The sequence below is a fragment of the Macadamia integrifolia genome, chromosome 14 (assembly GCF_013358625.1).
Source record: "Macadamia integrifolia cultivar HAES 741 chromosome 14, SCU_Mint_v3, whole genome shotgun sequence".
In the NCBI taxonomy this organism is placed as follows: Eukaryota; Viridiplantae; Streptophyta; class Magnoliopsida; order Proteales; family Proteaceae; genus Macadamia; species Macadamia integrifolia.
This window is the reverse complement of record NC_056570.1, coordinates 2,544,273-2,564,199: the sequence shown is the minus strand read 5'-3', so window position 1 is coordinate 2,564,199 and position 19,927 is coordinate 2,544,273. Positions and strand designations below refer to the sequence as shown.

The following is a 19,927-nucleotide window of genomic DNA, read 5'->3' as shown; positions in this document are numbered from 1 at the left end:
TATGCTCATGAGTCAAAAAATGTATAATAACTTAACAATTTTTTTTCTTTTAGAATGTGTCACTTCAAGGATTGACATTGAAGAAGAAAAATGTTGGAGTCGTATATATTTTGTATTATGTGGGTTCATATAATAATGATTGAGTTTGTATGTATAATTGGATCTGTTCACTTATTAGAGCATGCATGCTCCACCTATGTGGTGGAAGTAGGGCCTATTAGACAATCAATAGCCCATGATGATTATCCAAAATATAAATTTTAATTAGGCCCTAGTTCCTATAATGTGGTCTTCTATTATATTTTATGTTGTTTAGAATGCATATCTGGTTTTTCTCTTGATAAACAAAAAGGGTGCCTAATGGTAGTGATGATAATCCTCAGGACAAGCCCTTGTACAGTAAACAACACTTCTGCAAGACCAATGGGTGATAGTAGGCATGCCAAGACTCTAACCCACAATCAACAGACTTTAACAGTGATGGGTTAAGGGCATTTTCACCACTAGGCTACCCACTCCATTGGTAGAATGCATATCTGGTTGTCACCTTATGGTGATAGTCATTCAAATTTAATTATTTTTTAAGTAAAAATATTAAAAAAAAGGAAACAAAAAGATGCTTCTTTTTTCTTAAGGTAGCGAAGTCAACAATTTGGATTGAAAATATTTTTATTGGAAAGGTTGCTCATAATACAAGCGTGGAAAGGAATATTTTTAAAATGTATCATTTTTATGGGAATCATAATTCAGAAAATGGATGCATGAATAGAGGCAATGGAGTTTGAGATTAATCCTATCCTTTTTTTTCTTTTTTGATATCCAAGTTTAAATATTTTTTCGTAAAAACTTGTCAAAACAGAAAAAAAAAGGTAAAGGATAGTTATATATTTTATTTGTTGCTAGTTTAAGGGCCATTAAAGGCAAGATCCATTGAGGGGCAAGATGAAGATACACAAGGGACTCAGAGAAGAGACTCAGAAAGAGCCAGCAAGGTCCCATTAGGCCACACTTATTGCAAAACATAAAAACTACTATTATTTTTTAAGAAGATGGAGGTACGGCTGAATGAGTGTTGACTAGATTTATGCTAGAGCCAAGAAAAAAATTATATAATAATTTGAAAAAAGAAAAGAAAATTACAATCCTCACCATTATCTTCTTTCTTTTTTGCAAGTTTAAGAAGTATTTTATAATACATGATAAACAGAGAAGATGACACTGATAGGACTTAGGGTTCATCTTTAACTCCCACTCTTATTATTCATGATTTGAAATACCTTATTTAGTGGAACCAAAGGGATAGATGGGTGGATGAAGAGATTCTCTTTTCATCATGGGTGAAGAGAAACTAGATTCTAGATCAAATGGCAACATCACTTCCACTTTTGTGCCACCTCTGATAGTGAGTTTGGTGTGTTTCCATCCTCATAGAGAACCTTTTCTGCTGCAGCCTTGAGGACACTCATCCGGTTTCGAATTTTCTTTCCTTCCTCTCCTTCCATGAGGCATTTCACTGTGGTCGCAATTTCGGCTCGCCCCACTGCTCCATTTTCCTCTGATCTAGGTCTCAGTGCAATTTTCAAATCCTCCACCAATATCTTTGCATTCATCTTCTGTTCTGCATAAAGAGGCCATGCAATCAATGGCACACCATGCACCACGCTCTCTAGGGTCGAATTCCACCCACAATGGGTAATGAACCCTCCGGTCGAGCCATGGCTAAGAACTTGTATTTGAGGAGCCCATGAGGGTACAACTAGTCCCCTCCCTTTGGTCCTCTCCAAGAACCCTTCAGGCAAGAAAGCAAATGGGTCTTGTATGGTCTGGGCATTGAAATAGGAAGCATTTGCAGTGGTTTGAGTTGGACTCTTCATGACCCATAAAAATTTTTGCTCACTCAACTCCAATCCTAAGGCCAATTCATTTTGCTGCTCTAGTGAAAGGGTCCCACCACTCCCAAACGATACAAATAGAACCGAACCGGTCGGCTGATCATCCAACCATCGCAGGCACTCCACTTGATCATCAACCCCGACCTTCGATCCCATCTGAATGAGCGGTCCAACTGGGTAAACCGGTGGAATGGTTGGGTCTGATCCATCCTTCAAAGCCTTAAGAGCCCCCACTTCCAAGCCCATGAAGGTATTTATCAAAATACCCTCAGCCATCCTAAAACGTTTGGAGTGGTGGAGAAAGAACTTGTAACCATCATTGCTCCTGTCTTGCATCGGATCCACCAAATCAGTTCCAGGAATCGGCACACACCCGGGTAATTTCAGCGACTCGGGCATGTCTCTATACTCTCCAGTGTACATCTCATCGAGCTTTGGAAGATAGAGAATCAAAGAAAGAAGTATAGCTGCAGATGAGAAGAACAGGTAAGGGGAAATATTGAATTCCTTAGCTACATCAAAAGCATCAGTACTGAAGCCATCAACGACTAAGGCAACAACTCGATGAGTTGCAGAGAAGGCCTTCAAGGTTTCACGGAGAGAAGGAAGGGAACGAGTCGCTGTGAGGCTGATGCGAGTTTCGATGGTGACATCGTTGGGTAAGTCAGTGAGATCAACAGGGGAGAGATAGATGTAGTTGATGGGTTTGGGTAGGGAATCAAGGAGATCTTGTTGAGCTTTAGAAGGGTTACCATCGGTTGGGATAGTGAAGGTGATGGAGAAGTTGTGGAGGATGAGTCTTTTGGCTAGCTCTACAAGAGGGATTAAGTGGCCAATACCTGGACTGGGTAGAAGGATAAGGTGGGGAGTTTGTAGATCATCAGTTGCTTCCATGGTGTGAGGCTACTCAAGGGGTTGACTGATGAAGGGAGGTTCCAAGACAAGGTGAAGAGATGGATAAGCTATATAATGAATTGATTCATGGATACAGGAGATGGGAGTCTAGGGTTAAGGGAGCATCTTCCTCATTTCATAATAATTTGGGAAGGTGTTTCCAGCCCGGTAGCCGAGACTTTACAGGTAGGTGAGAGCCACTGAGGGTTGTCGGTCGGTTGAGTCAGTAGGGGTAAATATGTCATTTTATAGGAGGAGAAAAGGACGAAAGTTTTGATGGTTTACCTATTAGTTTGGGCAATTTGTGGTTGAAACAATACATCATATAAATCGAATAATTATTTTCCCCTATGAATGATATGAAGTGTCTAAAATGTCTTTAGACTTTAATTATATAACATCCAACTCCCCAAATAGTTGTAATTCGTCCAATCAATAAACCCTTGTACAAATTATAAAGTGAAAAATACAAATTTTTTTTTTTTACAAGTTTAGGAAAGTGCTCGCTAAAACACATAGACGCATTCACAATAGATAAATCAAAAGATTAATAACTTTCCCTTCAACCATTGTGAAAAGAAAAGGAGGTGTGGCGATATGATTGTACTCAGGGTTCATCATTAACTCACACTTCTTATTATTCATGATATGAAATACCATTTCTACATTTCAATCAAAGAGTAACATGGATGGATGAAGAGATTGACCATGGATTGAGAGAAATTGGATCCTACATCAAATGGCCAGTTGAGACTTCCACTTTTGTGCAATCTTTGAGAGTGATTTTGGTGTATACCCGTCCTCACAGGGAACCTTCTCTGTTGAAGCTTGGAGGACTCTCATCTGGTTTCGAATTCTCTTTCCTTCCTCTCCTTCCATGAGGCATTTGAGAGTGCTTGCAATCACAGCTCGCCCCACTATTCCATTTTCCTCTACTCTAAGCCTGAGTGCCACCTTCAAATCCTCTACCAGTATCCTTGAGTTCATTCTCTGTTCTGCATAGAGAGGCCATGCAATCAAAGGCACACCATGTACCACACTCTCGAGGATTGAGTTCCACCCACAGTGGGTTATAAACCCTCCGGTCGAACCATGGCTAAGCACTTCTATTTGAGGGGCCCATGAGGGCACCACTAGGCCCTTCCCTTTAGTCCTCTCCAAGAACCCCTCGGGCAAGAAATCAAATGGATCTTGCATGCCTTGAGCATTCAAATAGGAGACATTTGCTGAGGTTTGAGTTGGGTTCCTAATGACCCATAAAAATTTTTGCTCACTCAGCTCCAATCCCAAAGCCAATTCATTTTGCTGCTCCATCGAGAGGGTCCCACCACTCCCAAACGATACAAATAGAACCGAACCGGTTGGTTGGTCGTCCAACCACTGCAAGCACTCCACGCGATCATCAACCCCAACCCTCGATCCCATCTGAATGAGCGGTCCAACTGGGTAAACCGGTGGGATGGTTGGGTCCGATCCATCCTCCAAAGCCTTAAGAGCCCCCACTTCCAGGCCCATGAAGGTGTTTATCAAAATTCCCTCAGCCATCCTATAACGTTTGGAGTGGTGGAGAAATAACTTATAGCCATCACTGCTCCTGTCTTGCATTGGATCTACCAAATCAGTTCCAAGAATAGGGACACACCCGGGCAATTTCAGTGGCTCTAGCATGTCTCTATACTCTCCATTGTAAACCTCATCGAGTTTTGGCAAATGGAGAGCCAATGAAAGAAGCATAGCTGTGGAAGGGAAGAAGAGGTAAGGTGAAATATTGAATTCCTTGGCTACATCAAATGCATCAGTGCCAAAGACATCAACAACTAAGGCAACAAGACGATGAGTTGCAGAGAAGACCTTTAAGGTTTCACGGAGAGAAGGAAGGGAACGAGATGCGGTGAGGCCGATGCGAGTTTCGATTGTGGCATTGTTGGGTAGGTCAGTGAAATCGATAGGGGTGAGATAGATGTAATTGATGAAGGGTTTGGGGAGGGCATCAAGGATATCTTGCTGGGCTTTAGAAGGGTTACCATAGGTGGGGATAGTGAAGGTGACTGTGAAGTTGTGGAGGATGAGTCGTTTGGCTAGCTCAGCGAGAGGGATTATGTGGCCAATCCATGGATTAGGTAAAAGTATAACGTGGGGAGTTTGTTGATCAGCTGTTTCCAATTCCATAAAAAGGGTTACTGCTCGAAGCTTCCACTACTACAGGGTTTGGAGAGACAAATGTATGCAACCATACCCCTTGCTTCACAAGAAAAATTGTTAATCGAAGGCCAGAGAAATGGTGAATTGGGGCAAGGCCGAGGCCTAGGTGAAGAGCTCAAGTGATGGATTACTAATATAGAGAGATATATTATTTGGTAGGTATGCATTAGCTTTTCTAGCCTGTATCAGCTCCACATATGTGGAGACTATCTATTGTCCACATAAGGTGGGAGGCTGGTATGTGGCCAACGATAAACTGGGTATACTGTGGGCCCCACCTCAGATGGTGGAATTGTCGACTCTTACCCTTGGTATTCCATTTCCCTGGCTGGCTGCTATCAAGGGTTGTAGGAGAGCTACTGCAAAGTTCGATTTATGACCAAGGATAAACCGAGTACCTGTGTCACCTTCTTCTCTGCAATCCTGCTCCACCTCTTTTTGGATTATGTTGTTGGCTTTTGTTATCATTAGGGAACAAATTGAAATTCTTCTTATTACCATGTATTTTTTTCTTTTGTAAACCGGTAAAAAGTTCCTTCTCTGTTTTTCAATGGTGAAGGTGACAGAGAAGTTGTGGAACATGAGTCACTTGGCGAGCTCGGCGAGAGGGATTAATTCCTTCTCACCCCTGTAACCTAACATAAATATGCACATCTGTAAAGAACATATATGAAGTCAAATTCATACTTTGATTCCTTAATTGGAATTGGGTTACCCAACAGAGTACTGGGCCATCATCCTAGATGGCTGCAAGCAATCATGTTATTTTTCATCCCCTCTTGTTCTTAAAAAGAAGAGACACCACAATGGTGAGAGGGTCCCACCAATCATGTTAAATTTTTGCTCACTCATCTTCAATCCCAAAGCCAATGGATTTTGCTGATCCATCGAGAGGGTCCCACCACTTCCAAACGATACAAATAGAACCGAACCGGTTGGCTGGTCATCTAACCATCGCAGGCACTCCAGGTCATCAACCCCAACCCTCGAACCTTTTTGAATCAGTGGTCCGACCAAGTAGACCGGCGGAGTGGTTGGGTCTGAGCCATCCTTCAAAGCCTTAAGAGCTCCCACTACCAAGCCCATGAATGTATTTATCAAAATCCCATCAGCCATCCTAAAACGTTTGCAGTGGTGGAGAAATAACTTATAGCCATAATTGGTCCTGTCTTGCATTGGATCCACCAAGTCAGTTCCAAGAACCGGCACACACCCAGGCAATTTCAGTGGTTCTTTCATGTCTCTATACTCTCCAATGTACATCTCATCGAGCTTTGGCAGATAGAGAGACAAAGAAAGAAGCATAGCTGTGGAGGGGAAGAAGATGTAAGGAGAAACACCAACTTCCTGGCCTACATCGAAAGCATCAGTTCCAAAGATATCAACAACTAAGGCAACCAAGACATGAGTTGCAGAGAAGGCCTTTAAGGTTTCAAAGAGAGAAGCGAGAGAACAAGTTATTGTGAGGGAGATTCGGGTTTAAAACATGGCATCATTGGGTAGATCAGGGAAATCAACAGGGGAGAGAGAGATGTAATTGATGGGTTTGGGGAGGGAATCAAGGATATCTTGCTCGGCTTTGGAAGGGTTACCATCGGTTGAGATGGTGAAGGTGACTGAGAAGTTGTGGAGGATGAGTCGTTTGGCTAGCTCGGCGAGAGGGATAATGTGACCAATCCCTGGACTGGGTAGAAGGATAACGAGGGGTGTTTGTTGATTAGTTACTTCCATTGTGAATTGGGGTGAGGTGAAGATGATTAGATGGATTACTTATATATGCTTTCTCTGTTTAGAGTTTCAACTGTCGTGCTCTCACTGTCTGCCGGCAGGACGGCCGGCCGGCCGGATCTTGTTTGGTGAAGAAGATACTAAAGTGGGGTTGAAGGGATGAGATGGGATTCTCCAGTTAAATTTTCAAGTGAGAGATGTGGATTCTCCTGTTATCTCCCTCCTCCTCCCGTTGGATAACTCCTCTATCCCCTTGCATCCTAGCTGTTCTATTGGTTGATCTACTAGCTCCCTTCCTATTGGTTGAATAATAGAGAAAAAGAACCCTATTGGTCTAGCATAGAAAACGCCTAGACATAGGCAGGCACACAAAGATCATACTACACCCCTCATATGTGCATTGAAGATGCTCGCACTTGTGCTCTCATTGGTCCGCACGTCTAGCATTTATTGCACTAGACCGGTAGAGTTCCTTCGCCCCATAATATTAGGGAGAGGGTTCCTTTTTACGGTCTCATATTAACCATATGGGGATTGATCTCACATCGGTTTTCAAAAAGAATTGATGTGAATTGATATGATCTTGGATCCTCACCTTATAAGCTAATTTACGGGATTGAACTCTTCCTGTCCCATATCAATTCCCTAAGTAAGTTAGCTACATAGGGAACTCACTAATGAGGAGTGATGAAATAATTACCTAAATTAATAAGGGACTAAAGCAGTTTTATGCATAGGGAGGACAAAGATAGGGAGAGAAGGTGTTCCCTAATAGGTTCAAAGAATCTTTCCCTTAAACTTGCAAGGGTTTCACAAAAATGCGTGCACCATTGGATGTGTAAATCACTGGGATTAAAGTAAGGTTTCTTAATTTTCTCATCTGCTAGTGAGGTTCTTTAAAGAAAAAGAATCGCAAAACAAATATATTTACATGGTGAATTAATAAGTGTAAAACAAAGTCAACCTACTTGTTTTGTAATTAATTTTCTTATCCTACAAGTTTAGAAAATTTGTCATTTTTATTTTTGTTGGTACCATACAAGTGCAGTCTGGGTTACCTACCCATATGCGTATGGCTTTCAGTTATTTGACGCATTATACAACTGAGCCGAGGTGCCCTTGTTGTGCCCATTGGAGGGAAGGTCCTCATGGTTCTAATAATCTGATTCAGGTCAGATCATATCACCCCGAATCAGATCATATCTCAGTTTTTCATCGATTCCCACATCAAAAAATCAGTTTTTTTTTTTTTTTTTTTCGTTTTTTCTTTTTTTTATTAACCTTCTTCCTTTGGTCCAAACTTTACTCATAATACATGACATCTCCATTTCAAAACAAGAACAATAACACTCTCACCTATCTAAAGCCTACCACAAAAATCATGTCAAATTTACAGATTCACTGATCTCACGGTCAGTTGGAAGAATTATGTCGATGCCTTTATATCTGTCATTGAATCCATCTATCACAAGTTGCAACTTATAACCCAGTAACCCATCTACTGGCCAAATGAAACCTTTCTTCCATCTAATCACACTCACTGAAATATGTTACAGACAATTAGTATAACTCTCTTTGAAACTAATTTGTCAGAAATGTCTGTCAACAGCCAGAAGGGTTCTGTTAGATTCTTGCATGAAAATGGATCATCTAGACATAAAAAGCACAAGAGATCAATCAACAACATCACTACTAAAGAGCTTGAAACTGTTAGCATCAAGAACCAGCTTCCTTATAGAAGAGAAGGCACCCAAGAGACCTGCCCCAGTGAAGACAAACATGATGGACACATTGAGCCAATAGGTAAAGGATGTTTTTGAAGGTTTATGGGTCATGTTGTAGAGAAGCATTGGGAGTACAAAATCTAAGGGAATGAAACCAATGGATCCTACAACCCCATTTATATCTCCAAAGAATGGAAGCATTGCAGCAAAAAACCCACAAAAAATGATATACAGAGATCTAAGAAGTAGCCTTGGAATTAGGTTTCTTTTGGAGAACATTCCTTGACTCACATCAGCTGACTTCTTTTCCATAATCTCATAGGCAACTTGAGAATACACCTAATCCATATAATTGGAAAAATTAAGCAATTAGAAAAACCCTAAACAAGGTTCTCAACTTTAAGGAAATCAAATCTCAGCTTTTGTAATATTCTTATGAGGGTTGGATTTTGTAAAGCTTACCAGGCCAATGGCAAAGAGCTGAAGGAGAACAAAAATGACTGCAAGGCCAACAACCCATACTGGAGCCAGTGCAGGTCCATTATCCGGCAATAGGCTCTTAAGAATGTTAGAACTAGCTTGGTTTCCAAATGCCCAATATCCAGAAATTGAGGCTGAATAGAAGGTGAAAAATATCACAGTATAACACATAAGGAGACCTTTCAGCATCTTCCCTGTAGCTGGTGGAGCTAGGGTAGCCTGTACAGAATCAAATGTTGCATTAGGTCAAAAAATCACTTTCTTCTTTCTTTTTTCTTTTTTTTTTTTTTTTTTTTTTTTTTTTTGGCATATTAGGGTTCCACACCAAATCTACGACGGTCCCACATCAGATGTGAATTAGTCCGATGTGAAGACTTATAAAGACTTGAACATCCTCTCCTTAATAGCTAGTTTTTAAGGGTGAGTTCTACCGAGTACCCACACCATGTAATTTCCCCAGTACTGGGAACAGTAAGGAAGAATCAATAAGATTTATGTAGAGAAGTAGTTAAATTTTGTTAATAATTTCAAGAAGATATTTCATTCAATTAACCTTCAAATTTGGATATAAATCACTGTGAAAATGAACTTACTTGTATCTCTGGTAGTATCCCATTCCCAAAGATGGCAGCCAAAATGGAAATGGAAGTGAAAGCATTGAATGTTCTTATTGATTTTGAAGGGTCTAAAGAGTAGTCTTTGGGAGGGGCATTTTTGGAGAGACCTGCAAAAGAATAAAATATTTAAGATTTAAAGAGAGACCATGCTAGTGTTCTCTGTAGTTAATTACTTGTTAGACTTGTTAACAATAGTTTGATAAAGAAATTAAAAGAGAGAGAGAGAGAGAGAGAGAGAGAGAGAGAGAGAGAAGAGGCGTGTGTGTGTTGGGGGGGGGGGATATTGGTTTTGGGTTATAAATTTAAACCTGCATGAATGCATGCACCAACCACCAGAGAAGTGTAGCTGAGGCATAGAAGAAGTGAGATGAAGTTAATGTATCTCAAGGAGTGAAAGCTTGGAAATTGGGAGAGAAACATCATAGCCACTGTCACCATTGCTATGAACCCATATAGTTTCAAGGGTCCATCCGGGTAAATACTTGAGTACACAATCTTGTCCAAACAACAATTTAGGTCAGTGGTTAGTCTTCCATTCATAGAAAAAGAAAGAAAGAGAACAACATCACACATGAATAGATCTATAAATGGGGATACCGCAAAAATGTACATAAAACTGGGCATCAAATGATGTGTATATGCTTTTCCACGCCCTCTCACATCCTGATCATGTGGGCCTCCTTGTCGATGAAACTGTTTTCCACATCATGATTGATGTGGCCTGAGAATTTCCTCCCAGACTCTTCACATGAGGAACCCTCTCCCATATGCTTTTCTCCCATAAATTGATTTCAATCTAGCACCAAAATGTCTAATTATATTATTATTATTATTATTATTATTATTATTATTATTATTATTATTTTTTATCAAAAAGTCGGTATCATTCAATTGTCTATGGAGATGTTGGGAGTTATAGAGGTGTATAGTCCCTCATTAGTCATTTGAGACCTCGGATGTGTCTTCATATTGTGTAATCTCCTCACCTAATAGCTTAGAAGTGGTACTTTGTGGGTTATGTCACTTTATTTAATTAGACTTATCTTTTTTGTTCTCCAGTTAAATATGTAATAGAAAGTAGCATGTTTGGCCAATAGTAAAGGTATAAATGTTACGACTTGGTGGGGTCAAGCTGTCGAAACAACCTCTCGACATTCTCAAGGTAAGGTTGCATAGTTTTTATCCCCCCAGACTTCGCACATGCATGAGCCTTGTGCATTTTGTACACTTTTTTTTTTTTTTTGGTTAGATGTAATATTATCCAACCATTCACATTAACCTCAGCAGATTTTGGGCTGGGTCGGACTGGATAAGATTCTGCTTGGAACTCATTCATTACCTAAAATTTCAAAGTAGCGGTTTTTTAGTTTGGGGCCCATAACCTATGGTGTGGACCCTATGTCTATGACTCTATTCTTTCACGGCCATTTCCATAACCATTTGGAATTAAAATTCTAGAGAAAGCAGAAATGGGCTTGATGCTTCTAGTTTGGGGCCCATTAACTTTGGCTGTGGACCCCATGTCCATATCCTTTCACGACCTTTGCCATTGTCATTTGGGAATAGACGCTAAGAAAGAATAGGAGGAGGTTGGCCAATTGGTCTCGACAGTTCCGGCCTGGTCAGTTTCAGTTGGGCTTAGTCCTCGTTAATTTATGGCCCAACATCGTTACTAACCATTTAAGTAATCGGACATCATAGGCTATGATATGGATATGTTTCTATTCAGTTGGTCGAATCCGGATTCATAATCAAGTTCATAGAAATCAAGCTAATTCGGAAAATTTTCGAGATCTTCCAGATAAGAAAATGAATTACAAAACAAGTTAACATACACTTACTATTTTGTAATTCTCGTTCTTATCTAAGTAGATCTAGAAAATTTTTCCTATTAAAAATTAATAGAGAAAAAAATTCCCCTATTGATAGTGTGGACTGTGGAGATTCTCATTATGCCATCTTACATAACTAAGGGGGTGTTTGGTTTGGTAAATCAAATGGTGTATATATCGGATATGAATGTCAATCTTTTGATAGACATTCTTCTGAATTATGTTTCTTTCTGAAAAATCGTTTGGTTGCCTTGAGGTAGGGGTGTCAATCGATCGGTCTGGCTCGGTTTCGGTTTGATTTCGGTTTTGTTGCGGTTTGGTTTCAGTTTGTCTTCGGTTTCTTAAATCAATTTGTAACTGGGTTGGTTTTGGTTTTTGGTCCAGTTTGGATTTGACTTTCAATACAAATGTATACAAAACTATGCAAATTTTGATTTTTTTAATGAATTTTGGAGTGTTTCGGCTTCTTACCGGTTTGGTTTCAGTTTTGATCTGGGTTTTGAGCCGGTTTCGGTTTGGTTTCAGGTTCATCCGGTTTTTGGTGCGGTTCGGATTGGTTTTGGGGTTGCAATACTCCAAACCGAACGGAACCAATAAGGCTTCGGTTCGGTTCGATTTGTGTTGTTATCAGTTTGGTCCGGCCGGTTTTATCGGTTCGGTTTAGGAATTGACACCCCTACCTTGAGGCTAGTATATGTTTCTCGCGGGTTGAGATATTGGCTTCCGTAGAGAACTTCTTTCTGCTTTCTCCTTTTATATTAGGTGGTAAAAAGGTTGCTCAAATCTGAGTTTAGGTATTGAGGTAAACTCAAATTTGAAACATATCCTTTATAATATGGTCATTCATGGGAAGTAAGGTGCTCACTTATGAGGGTCAATCTAGTGGAACCAAATAGCTCCAAAAATTAAGAATTATCATTCTAAAGAATGTCATCCCAAAGATTTACCGAACCAAACACCCCCTAACTAATATTCTTGCTCCTGATTCTCTTCAATGACTTTATGGGTCTCATATTGACAAAATGATTCATTATGGGACATACCTTCACTCCACCCCAACCAGCGATGTTGGTAACCCATGCCCGAATCAATAATAGGGGAAAAGATGAAAAGATCAGTACTACCCAACCGTGCCCCCTATATTCAAACAAATGGTTGTGTGAAAAGTCCACATTGCATCTAAGTGGATGCCCATGTGAGCTCTCGCATTGGCCCAAACAGGGTCACACAACCTGGCAACAAACCTCTGCCTTGAATAATAATGTCTTGAAACAAAATGGGGGATATTTTAAACACACTCAAAATGGCAGGAAATGTGATGTGTCACTATCACCTACTCGTACGTGGAGGTGATAGAAGCTTAGAGAAGGAAGAATACCTCAATACATTCTCCGGAAAGCAATATAGTACCAATGGCAACTCCGGTGTTGACAGCTGTTTGGACGATGATTACAAAATAAAACATCCACCCGGAACCTACCATAAAGGTTAAAAGGAAGGGAATTACAAAATTATTTAAAATATTAAAAATCTATCCTTTAAATTCAACTCAATTTTAGTTTCATGACAATTTATTTGCAATGGGGAAAAAAATATGGATTGTAGATCCTGATATGTGTCCGCATATTAAGATGTGGGGTCCACATTGATATTCTTTCTTATGTCTTAGTTTTATAAACTATATGGACTTTATGTGGATGATATTGTTTTCACAACCATTGGTGCAACCAGATTTACTATGGCATTGATGTCAAAGGAAACCCTCTTTCTATTTCAATTTAGTTATTGGAACTTGGAAGCTAAATGAATCCCCTAACCCTAAGGAAAGCCCTTATGTGATTTTTCAATCTTCCTCCCTACCCCAATATCAAGCAGATTTCTTTTGCATGCCCCACCAATAGTTGTCTCGGGGAAAATATCATCTATATGAGACATTGAGACCTACATATTCAAAGTAAGAATAAGAGAAAGAAAATAATAAAAATTTATGCGAGAGGAAATTGCGTTCTTGCATCGTGTGGAAACTTTTCTTTTCTTTTCTTTTCTAGACATCCAAGCATTGCCATAGTTTTTTCTTCGACGAAAATTTATGTCCCTGTTTACATAAGTGAGACACACTGAATAAAGTTTAATAATCATTTTTTAGGAATTTTTATTAGGAGAGGTTATCTCATGCCCCATCCTCCATAATAAGAGAAATAATATCATTTACATGGGATCCACATAATCAAAATAGAAAAATACTAAAAAAAATTAGGAATATAAAAAGACACCAAAAATGATTCAATGACACAATCATTACCAATAATAATTAAATACTTTTCTATTTTAAGTTTGTATTACTCCCTAAACCTCTCTAGTTTTGCCTAATGGACTTCATATTGAGGCACCGTCACTACTGGTGAGGTGTATATAGTTGTAGATTATTTTTTAGTTTGTTTTATTTCTTCTTTCTGTGATATTTTAGCTCTTTAAGTATAGCAATGCAAAAATGAAACTATATAGGGATCGGAAAGTGAGTTCACATCATCTGCAATGAGTGGTGAGTATTGGACGATTAAGAATAAGGCATATATTTTAAGGGGCTCTCAATCATCTAATGTTCACTGCATCGATATTATGAGTACAGCCGACGATTCTCACAAGTCATAAAGTGAGAGCACAAAAATCCTCTGCATAGATAGTGAGTGGCATTTAAGATTCAACGAGGTGAATGCCAACCGTTGGATGTTCACAACCACTAACCACTAACCACTAACTACTAACTGACCGAAGAGGATTTGAGCCCGAAGTGGGACCCAGAACCGTACGCAGCATCCTAAAGCAATTGCGTAAATGAATAACAGAAAGTGATTCATATCACTGATACTGTGACGTATGCATAGAGAGAGAGAGAGAAGTTACCGAAGACGTCGGCGGCGAGTTCCCGGAAGCGAAAATGACGGCGACCTTGTTTCTCGCAGTGATCGAGGACCTTTGACATTAGATAATAGGCATAAAAGGTGACGAGTCCTATAACCGTTAAACAGAGGAATCCCACCGCCCATCCCATCCCACTAAATGTGTACGGCAACGCCAATATCGTCGGACCTACTATCGCCGTCGTCAAATGATACCCTGCGTGCCACCACTTCCCTAATAAAAAAACAAATCAAATTAGGTTTTCAACAAAACACCGGCGAAGAAGAAGAAGAAGAAGAAGAATGATCGGAATAACAAATTAAAAAAAAAAATCACCTTTCGATTCAAGAACAAACTGAACTCCGGCATCATTTTCCCGGCCATTCTCCTCTGGTAAACCTCTGGGTTTTGAAATCTCTTCATCCATTACTAATGTGTGTGAATTCTGGGTTAATTAACTCACACAAATATATACACAGAAGATGCCCTGAGAAGGGTTTCCAAGTGGAAGGCGTTGGAGTGAAGAAGCCAGACACGTCGCTCCCCTTCTGGCCTCTCTGCTCTTTCAGACCTTTTCCTTTGAATTGAGAGCTTCTTCGAGAGCCCAGAGACTCCAGACTCCACAGAGAGGGTTATGGTGGTCCTCTCTGTTTTGCCCTTTATTTAATGAAAACCAATAAAAACGGCAATGATAGACCAAGATCCAGAATGGATCAATCTTGTTGGAAGTTATTGCCCAAGAAAAGGAAAAGGTTACTTCCGGATTAGGGATGATAAATAAAATAGAAATCAGATAAAACTGTATATCGAAATGATTTTCTAGCATCACGGAAGGATCGGAATCAAATCACATTCTTAAGTCAACAATTTTTTTTTGAGAGGTAGATCTATTGGGATCAAAGAAACTAGGGGACAAAAAATATTTTTTTTTAATTAATAAATTAAATTAAATTGAAAAAGAATTATGAATGTCTCGTTATATTGACATCATCATGAAATCATGTAGTTATCGAGGAGAAAAAAAGAGAATTCCGCACGTTTAATGAGGAGAAAGACATTGACATTGATCATATGCACGTCCTAATATTAAGATGATGAGGGTTTTCTATGCATGCGGCATGTAGAGGATCATCTAATGATATATGGCAAATTGGTATTGTGTTGAATTTGAAGGGAAAAAAAAAAAACTTATATCAGATGTTTGAACTGGGATCTTCTCATGTGACCTCTTTAGACTTCGTGCCTGAGCGTTTTTTGTCATTGAATGTGTCGGACGCCCTATTGCATTGCAGAGGAATTCAATCCTGTTTGAGTCCACTCCAAACCAACTTTTTTTTTTTCTAATATTCCTTTTTAAACGTTTAGGTTGGGGGTCAAACATTTAGGTGGAATTTTAAGTTAATTCAAATGGAAATGAAGAAATTTTATTGAAATATACAAAGAGGGATAATTTGGGTATTTCAAATACAAGAAAATAAAGAGAGGTGAAGGTTTAATTGGGGGAATGAAGACAAAAGTATATTTTCAAAGACTTAGGCTGCGTTTGGTAACATTTCTGTTCCAGAAACAACGTTTCGTGTCAAAAACAGAAACTGAAGTTTCAGTATCAAAATGTCATTTTTTTTTAATGAAACTAGAACGACGGAACTGTCTTTTGTCATTCCTTCAATTCTCGTTTCTATCAATTTTTTTTTCAGTTTTTGTTAAAAAAATAAAACGAAACACACCATAAATGCACCAAACGATTTATTTCTTTTTTTCTTTCCCATGGAACGAAAAAAATCTAGAAACATTTTCATGGAACATTATCAAACGCAGCCTTAGACTAAATCAATATTGGATAAATATAAGGAAGTAATAGAAATTTCTAAGTATTCCCAAGTATTTTTTTTTTTTAAGTTCTTAATTGAAAACCCCAACAAGGCACAGAAATTATAAAGGATTAGCGTAGTGGAACTAAAGGGTGAGTTGTTTTTGTTGGAAGCATAGGATGTCAAAAACATTCATCCCAAATCGGTCGGACCGATCAAAACCAACTGGCCGAATCCAAATCAAACCTTGGTTTGATTTCTGGTCGGATTCTATAGAATCGATAGAAGATGAAACCAAATTAGATCGGCTGAATTCATTGATCAAAACCGAAAACTAGACAAAATCCAATAAAAAAAATTGTGACTGGAGTGATATTATTTGGCTTAGAAACACAATAAATAAATAAATAAATAAATAATAATAATAATAAGAGTTTCCCATTAATTTTGTTATGTATACATGTAAACTCAAAATCATATCAAACCAGAGCCAATAGTAGCTCAATTACAAATCGATAGTAAATTTGACCAAACCAGATAGAATATAAACTAAAAACTTCCTTAAAGGATTGGTTTCTGCTTCACCCAATAAAAAACTGAAAACGATTCAACCCAATCTTAACCAAATCAACCTAACAAAGCTAGAAGAAAACTAAAAGGGTAAAAAGATAAAATGGAAAAACTTTTTCAATCAATATACTATTGTCGAATGCTTCGTTTTGAGAGGAGGAGATATTTGTGGTCACCGAAAGAGAAACCAGAGTTTCGGTTCCAGACCTTAAGCTTCCACGACGGTGGTAAAGCATTGAATCGGTTGCGAATCGTTTCAGAAGGAAGAGGGAAGAAGAGGGGAGGAAAACAGGAAGCGAGAAAACAACGCAGTGCCACCATCTATCTTTCCTACATTTCCATCGAACAACTACCGGAGCTGCCGGAGATGAACACCTCAGCCAAATGTGGTTTTGAAATTTTATATTCAGGTGGACGAATGAACAAGTACAGAGCGAACAACTATAGAACTAGGGCATGCCCTGAGTATTCACATTTTGTAACCCAGGAATCTTTGCAAAACGGGGAGTTTCAAAGCTTAAAAAACAAGCTTTTGATTACCTCCTGAAACGCAAAATTAAAAACCCTAACTCGAATTCCATCGTAAAGAAGCACAGAGAGAGGAAAACCAACTGTTGGAGTATCCCTTTTGAACTTAGTTTTTTAGGTTCTCGTATTAGGTGGAGGAGGTAAAAGAGATACGATAGGGGTAAGGAATTTGGGGAAAAATCTGCCGCAACGATGGAAGAAAACATCAGGATTGGGGTTTCGAAATGTACAATTTTTTAATCACCGTATCTTGCAATATGTATGCCTTAGGTTTCCTCTACCCTTCTACCCAAAAAAAAAGTTTAATTTTTATTAAAATTAAATATACATTGTATTTTGCAATTCGTACATATATTGTTATACATATTTCTTATTCCAAATTACACATAAGCACTATGAAACTTAAATCCAACGGTCCAGAAAACAACCCTTAAAAGATTCCTAAATAAGGTGAACAACCAGAAAATCTTAACCCATGAGTTATTTAACATTTGGAGGGATTTTTTTTTTTTTTTTCGATTTTCTCCACGACCATGTGAATCTCATGTCAATGATACTATTTTTTGCGTCACATTAGTGTAGGGTTAGAGATTTCCTTACACTTGCGTCGTGGGAGTCCTACCCCAAAGTTAAGAAGAAAAAAAATGTGTGATACTATATTGGCCGTGACCTCCAAACTCTTATCCACGTTTTAGCTTTCAACGTTGCCGTTCTTCCCCAATCTCCACTCTCAATGCCTCCAAGTGGATTGCGGAGACTTCTTTCTCAATTTTACTTTATTATCTTATCGGAAGGAAATTACCTTCACCCATGGCAAATGAGGAATTCCTTCACCGACAGGTGTCAATGCAAAGGGATGACTATTGAGAATAATTGGTGGATATTATCGACTTCATACAAGAGGGAAAAGAGTAGTATTTATGACCTTAACTAGGATAATGGGTGAAACCTACTCCACGGATGGATGAAAACCTTTCTTTTATCTTTATATATTTCTAGTATGAAATAGACTACAAATATCACAGCTTAAGTGATTTACCCATGCACGACATTCCGAAATTGTAAATGTTGTTGAATGGTATAAGATTGTCTGGTTTATTAGTTATATTGTCATCATAGTTTCATTGCTTAAATGACCTTAACGCAACCTCTCCCAAATGCAATCTTTTATTCTCGAGAAAAGGGTCTCCTCTTTTTCCAATTGTTGTTAATATTTGAACACCTCAAATAATGTGAGCCATTTTTTTTTTTTGCATGTCCTTTCTCCTCCTCTATTTGGAAAGGCCTACTTTCAAAATGCTTGCCCACTATAAGAAGGTTTTTCCCTTTTTAGGAGGAATGGAGATGGATTAAGAGTAATTGTAGCGAGAAAATGAGTTGTGATCACTAATCTATCATATTTTGATAGAAAGGGACATGAGAAGATGGACTTCGAACTTCATGTCTCTTTTGAAATTTAGGTCAAGCTTTTTCTCCTTGCTGGATCTTGCTTCTCTTTGGGATCTTTCTATCCATTTCTACATATACGAGTCTTTTCTTGCTTTCATGCTTTGAATGTGGCAATTGGCATGCAGTGACCCTTGTTGCCTGTTTCTTGAAGGCATGTTTCGAACCACTTCAAGGTTTTTATTTATTTATTTTTTTTTTATTTTTTTTATTTTTTTATTGGCTGAGTTGGTTGTCCTCATACATAAAATTTGAAAATCGAATCGGGTCGGACCAATCTCAATTGAACCCGTCGTCAAGTAAAGAAAGACGGGAACAGCCAACTCAAAACACTTCTTTCAAGAAGTATTCTTATACCAACCCTCTTCACTATGAGATTCAAATGTACTATTGGTAAAGGAGTATTGTCTCCATGAAAATCCCTTTTAATCCATTTGTTCAGGTGTCCTTGTACATTGGTTAGCTGATATATGGCACATTAATAATTGGTTTACCTTTTCCCCTAAACTTTCTTGCATAATACACGTCATGTATCATGGTAAAAAATTTGAAAGTTTAGTTGAACCACCCTTGCAATTAAGATTTATTATATCTAATCCTATCCGTACAGTGATGATGTCACGCGTGAGAAAAATCTTAAATGTCCAAATTACCCTTTAAGGTTAGTTAATTAAAATAAGGGAAGCCTTCCCTTTCATCTTTGCTTTGGTTGAGATTGTCATCAACCTTTAAACACCAAACCAAAAGTCATTAATTGAACTCTTTACTTTAGGGGTGTAAGTTTGACCTTGATGCCCCGAACCTGCTTTAAGACCGAATAAGGTCTGCGCTAAGATTTATGACCTTGAGGGTGGGTTAGAATTGAAAAACACTGACCTTGGGTTAGGGTTAGGGTTAGGGTTAGGGTTAATTATATAATTTTGTGTTTTGATCATTTGATTTTTTATTTATTTATTTATTTTTTTAATGGGTATGGCATAAATGGAAAAAAATGATCAATCAAGGTTAGCCTGACGACCCAACAAAAATTAGGGTCAATTGGGACAACCAAGGGTAAATTAGTACTGAGTTAGATTGGCATGAGCCCGGCAGGGTTAACCCTAGGCATGAGGTTGGTATGATTTACTTGGCCAAGGTTGAGTTTTGAGCGATTGACCGATGCTCACAGCAAATCTATTGTAGGGCCTGTGTGCGACTGACCGATGCTCACAGCAAATCTATTGTAGGGCCTGTGTGGTATGAGAGGTCTTATGAAGATGCCATGAAGCGGGCAATATGTACAAAGAAGCCCATTTTAAGGAA

The 19,927-nt window shown here is 38.7% G+C and overlaps 4 protein-coding genes across 4 annotated transcripts; all 4 read right to left on the bottom strand.

Moving 5' to 3' along the window:
* Positions 1-1,088: 1,088 nt before the first annotated feature.
* Positions 1,089-3,118, bottom strand: LOC122061096 (hydroquinone glucosyltransferase-like). Its single transcript, XM_042624281.1, has one exon. It carries the CDS (start codon positions 2,784-2,786, stop codon positions 1,374-1,376), a length of 1,413 nt encoding a protein of 470 aa, XP_042480215.1. The 5' UTR covers positions 2,787-3,118; the 3' UTR covers positions 1,089-1,373.
* Positions 3,119-3,399: 281 nt separating this feature from the next.
* On the bottom strand, positions 3,400-5,110 carry LOC122061095 (hydroquinone glucosyltransferase-like). Its single transcript, XM_042624280.1, has one exon. It carries the CDS (start codon positions 4,953-4,955, stop codon positions 3,522-3,524), a length of 1,434 nt encoding a protein of 477 aa, XP_042480214.1. The 5' UTR covers positions 4,956-5,110; the 3' UTR covers positions 3,400-3,521.
* A 640-nt stretch (positions 5,111-5,750) lies between these two features.
* Positions 5,751-6,467, bottom strand: LOC122061678 (hydroquinone glucosyltransferase-like; the record flags this gene model as incomplete). The annotated part of the gene is made up of 1 exon (XM_042625093.1): positions 5,751-6,467. A coding segment is annotated over one exon (717 nt), but the record flags the coding sequence as incomplete, so codon positions are not given.
* Positions 6,468-8,043: 1,576 nt separating this feature from the next.
* On the bottom strand, positions 8,044-15,020 carry LOC122061579 (probable GABA transporter 2). The gene is made up of 7 exons (XM_042624921.1): positions 14,607-15,020; positions 14,274-14,504; positions 12,748-12,845; positions 9,846-10,032; positions 9,514-9,644; positions 8,903-9,139; positions 8,044-8,779 (listed from the first exon to the last, which is right to left on the bottom strand). The coding sequence occupies exons 1-7, from the start codon at positions 14,695-14,697 to the stop codon at positions 8,390-8,392; spliced, it is 1,365 nt and encodes a 454-aa protein (XP_042480855.1). The 5' UTR covers positions 14,698-15,020; the 3' UTR covers positions 8,044-8,389.
* Between the last annotated feature and the right edge of the window lie 4,907 nt (positions 15,021-19,927).

Excerpts from the sequence above, each read along its gene's own strand:
- LOC122061579 (XM_042624921.1), bottom strand. The coding sequence starts at position 14,697 with ATGGATGAAGAGATTTCAAAACCCAGAGGTTTACCAGAGGAGAATGGC. Across the intron at positions 10,033-12,747 it reads TTTCCGGAGAATGTATTGAG|ATTGTGTACTCAAGTATTTA; the intron begins GTATTCTTCCTT and ends TGTTTGGACAAG. Across the intron at positions 9,140-9,513 it reads GGATACTACCAGAGATACAA|GCTACCCTAGCTCCACCAGC; the intron begins GTAAGTTCATTT and ends GATTCTGTACAG.
- LOC122061096 (XM_042624281.1), bottom strand. The coding sequence starts at position 2,786 with ATGGAAGCAACTGATGATCTACAAACTCCCCACCTTATCCTTCTACCC.
- LOC122061095 (XM_042624280.1), bottom strand. The coding sequence starts at position 4,955 with ATGGAATTGGAAACAGCTGATCAACAAACTCCCCACGTTATACTTTTA.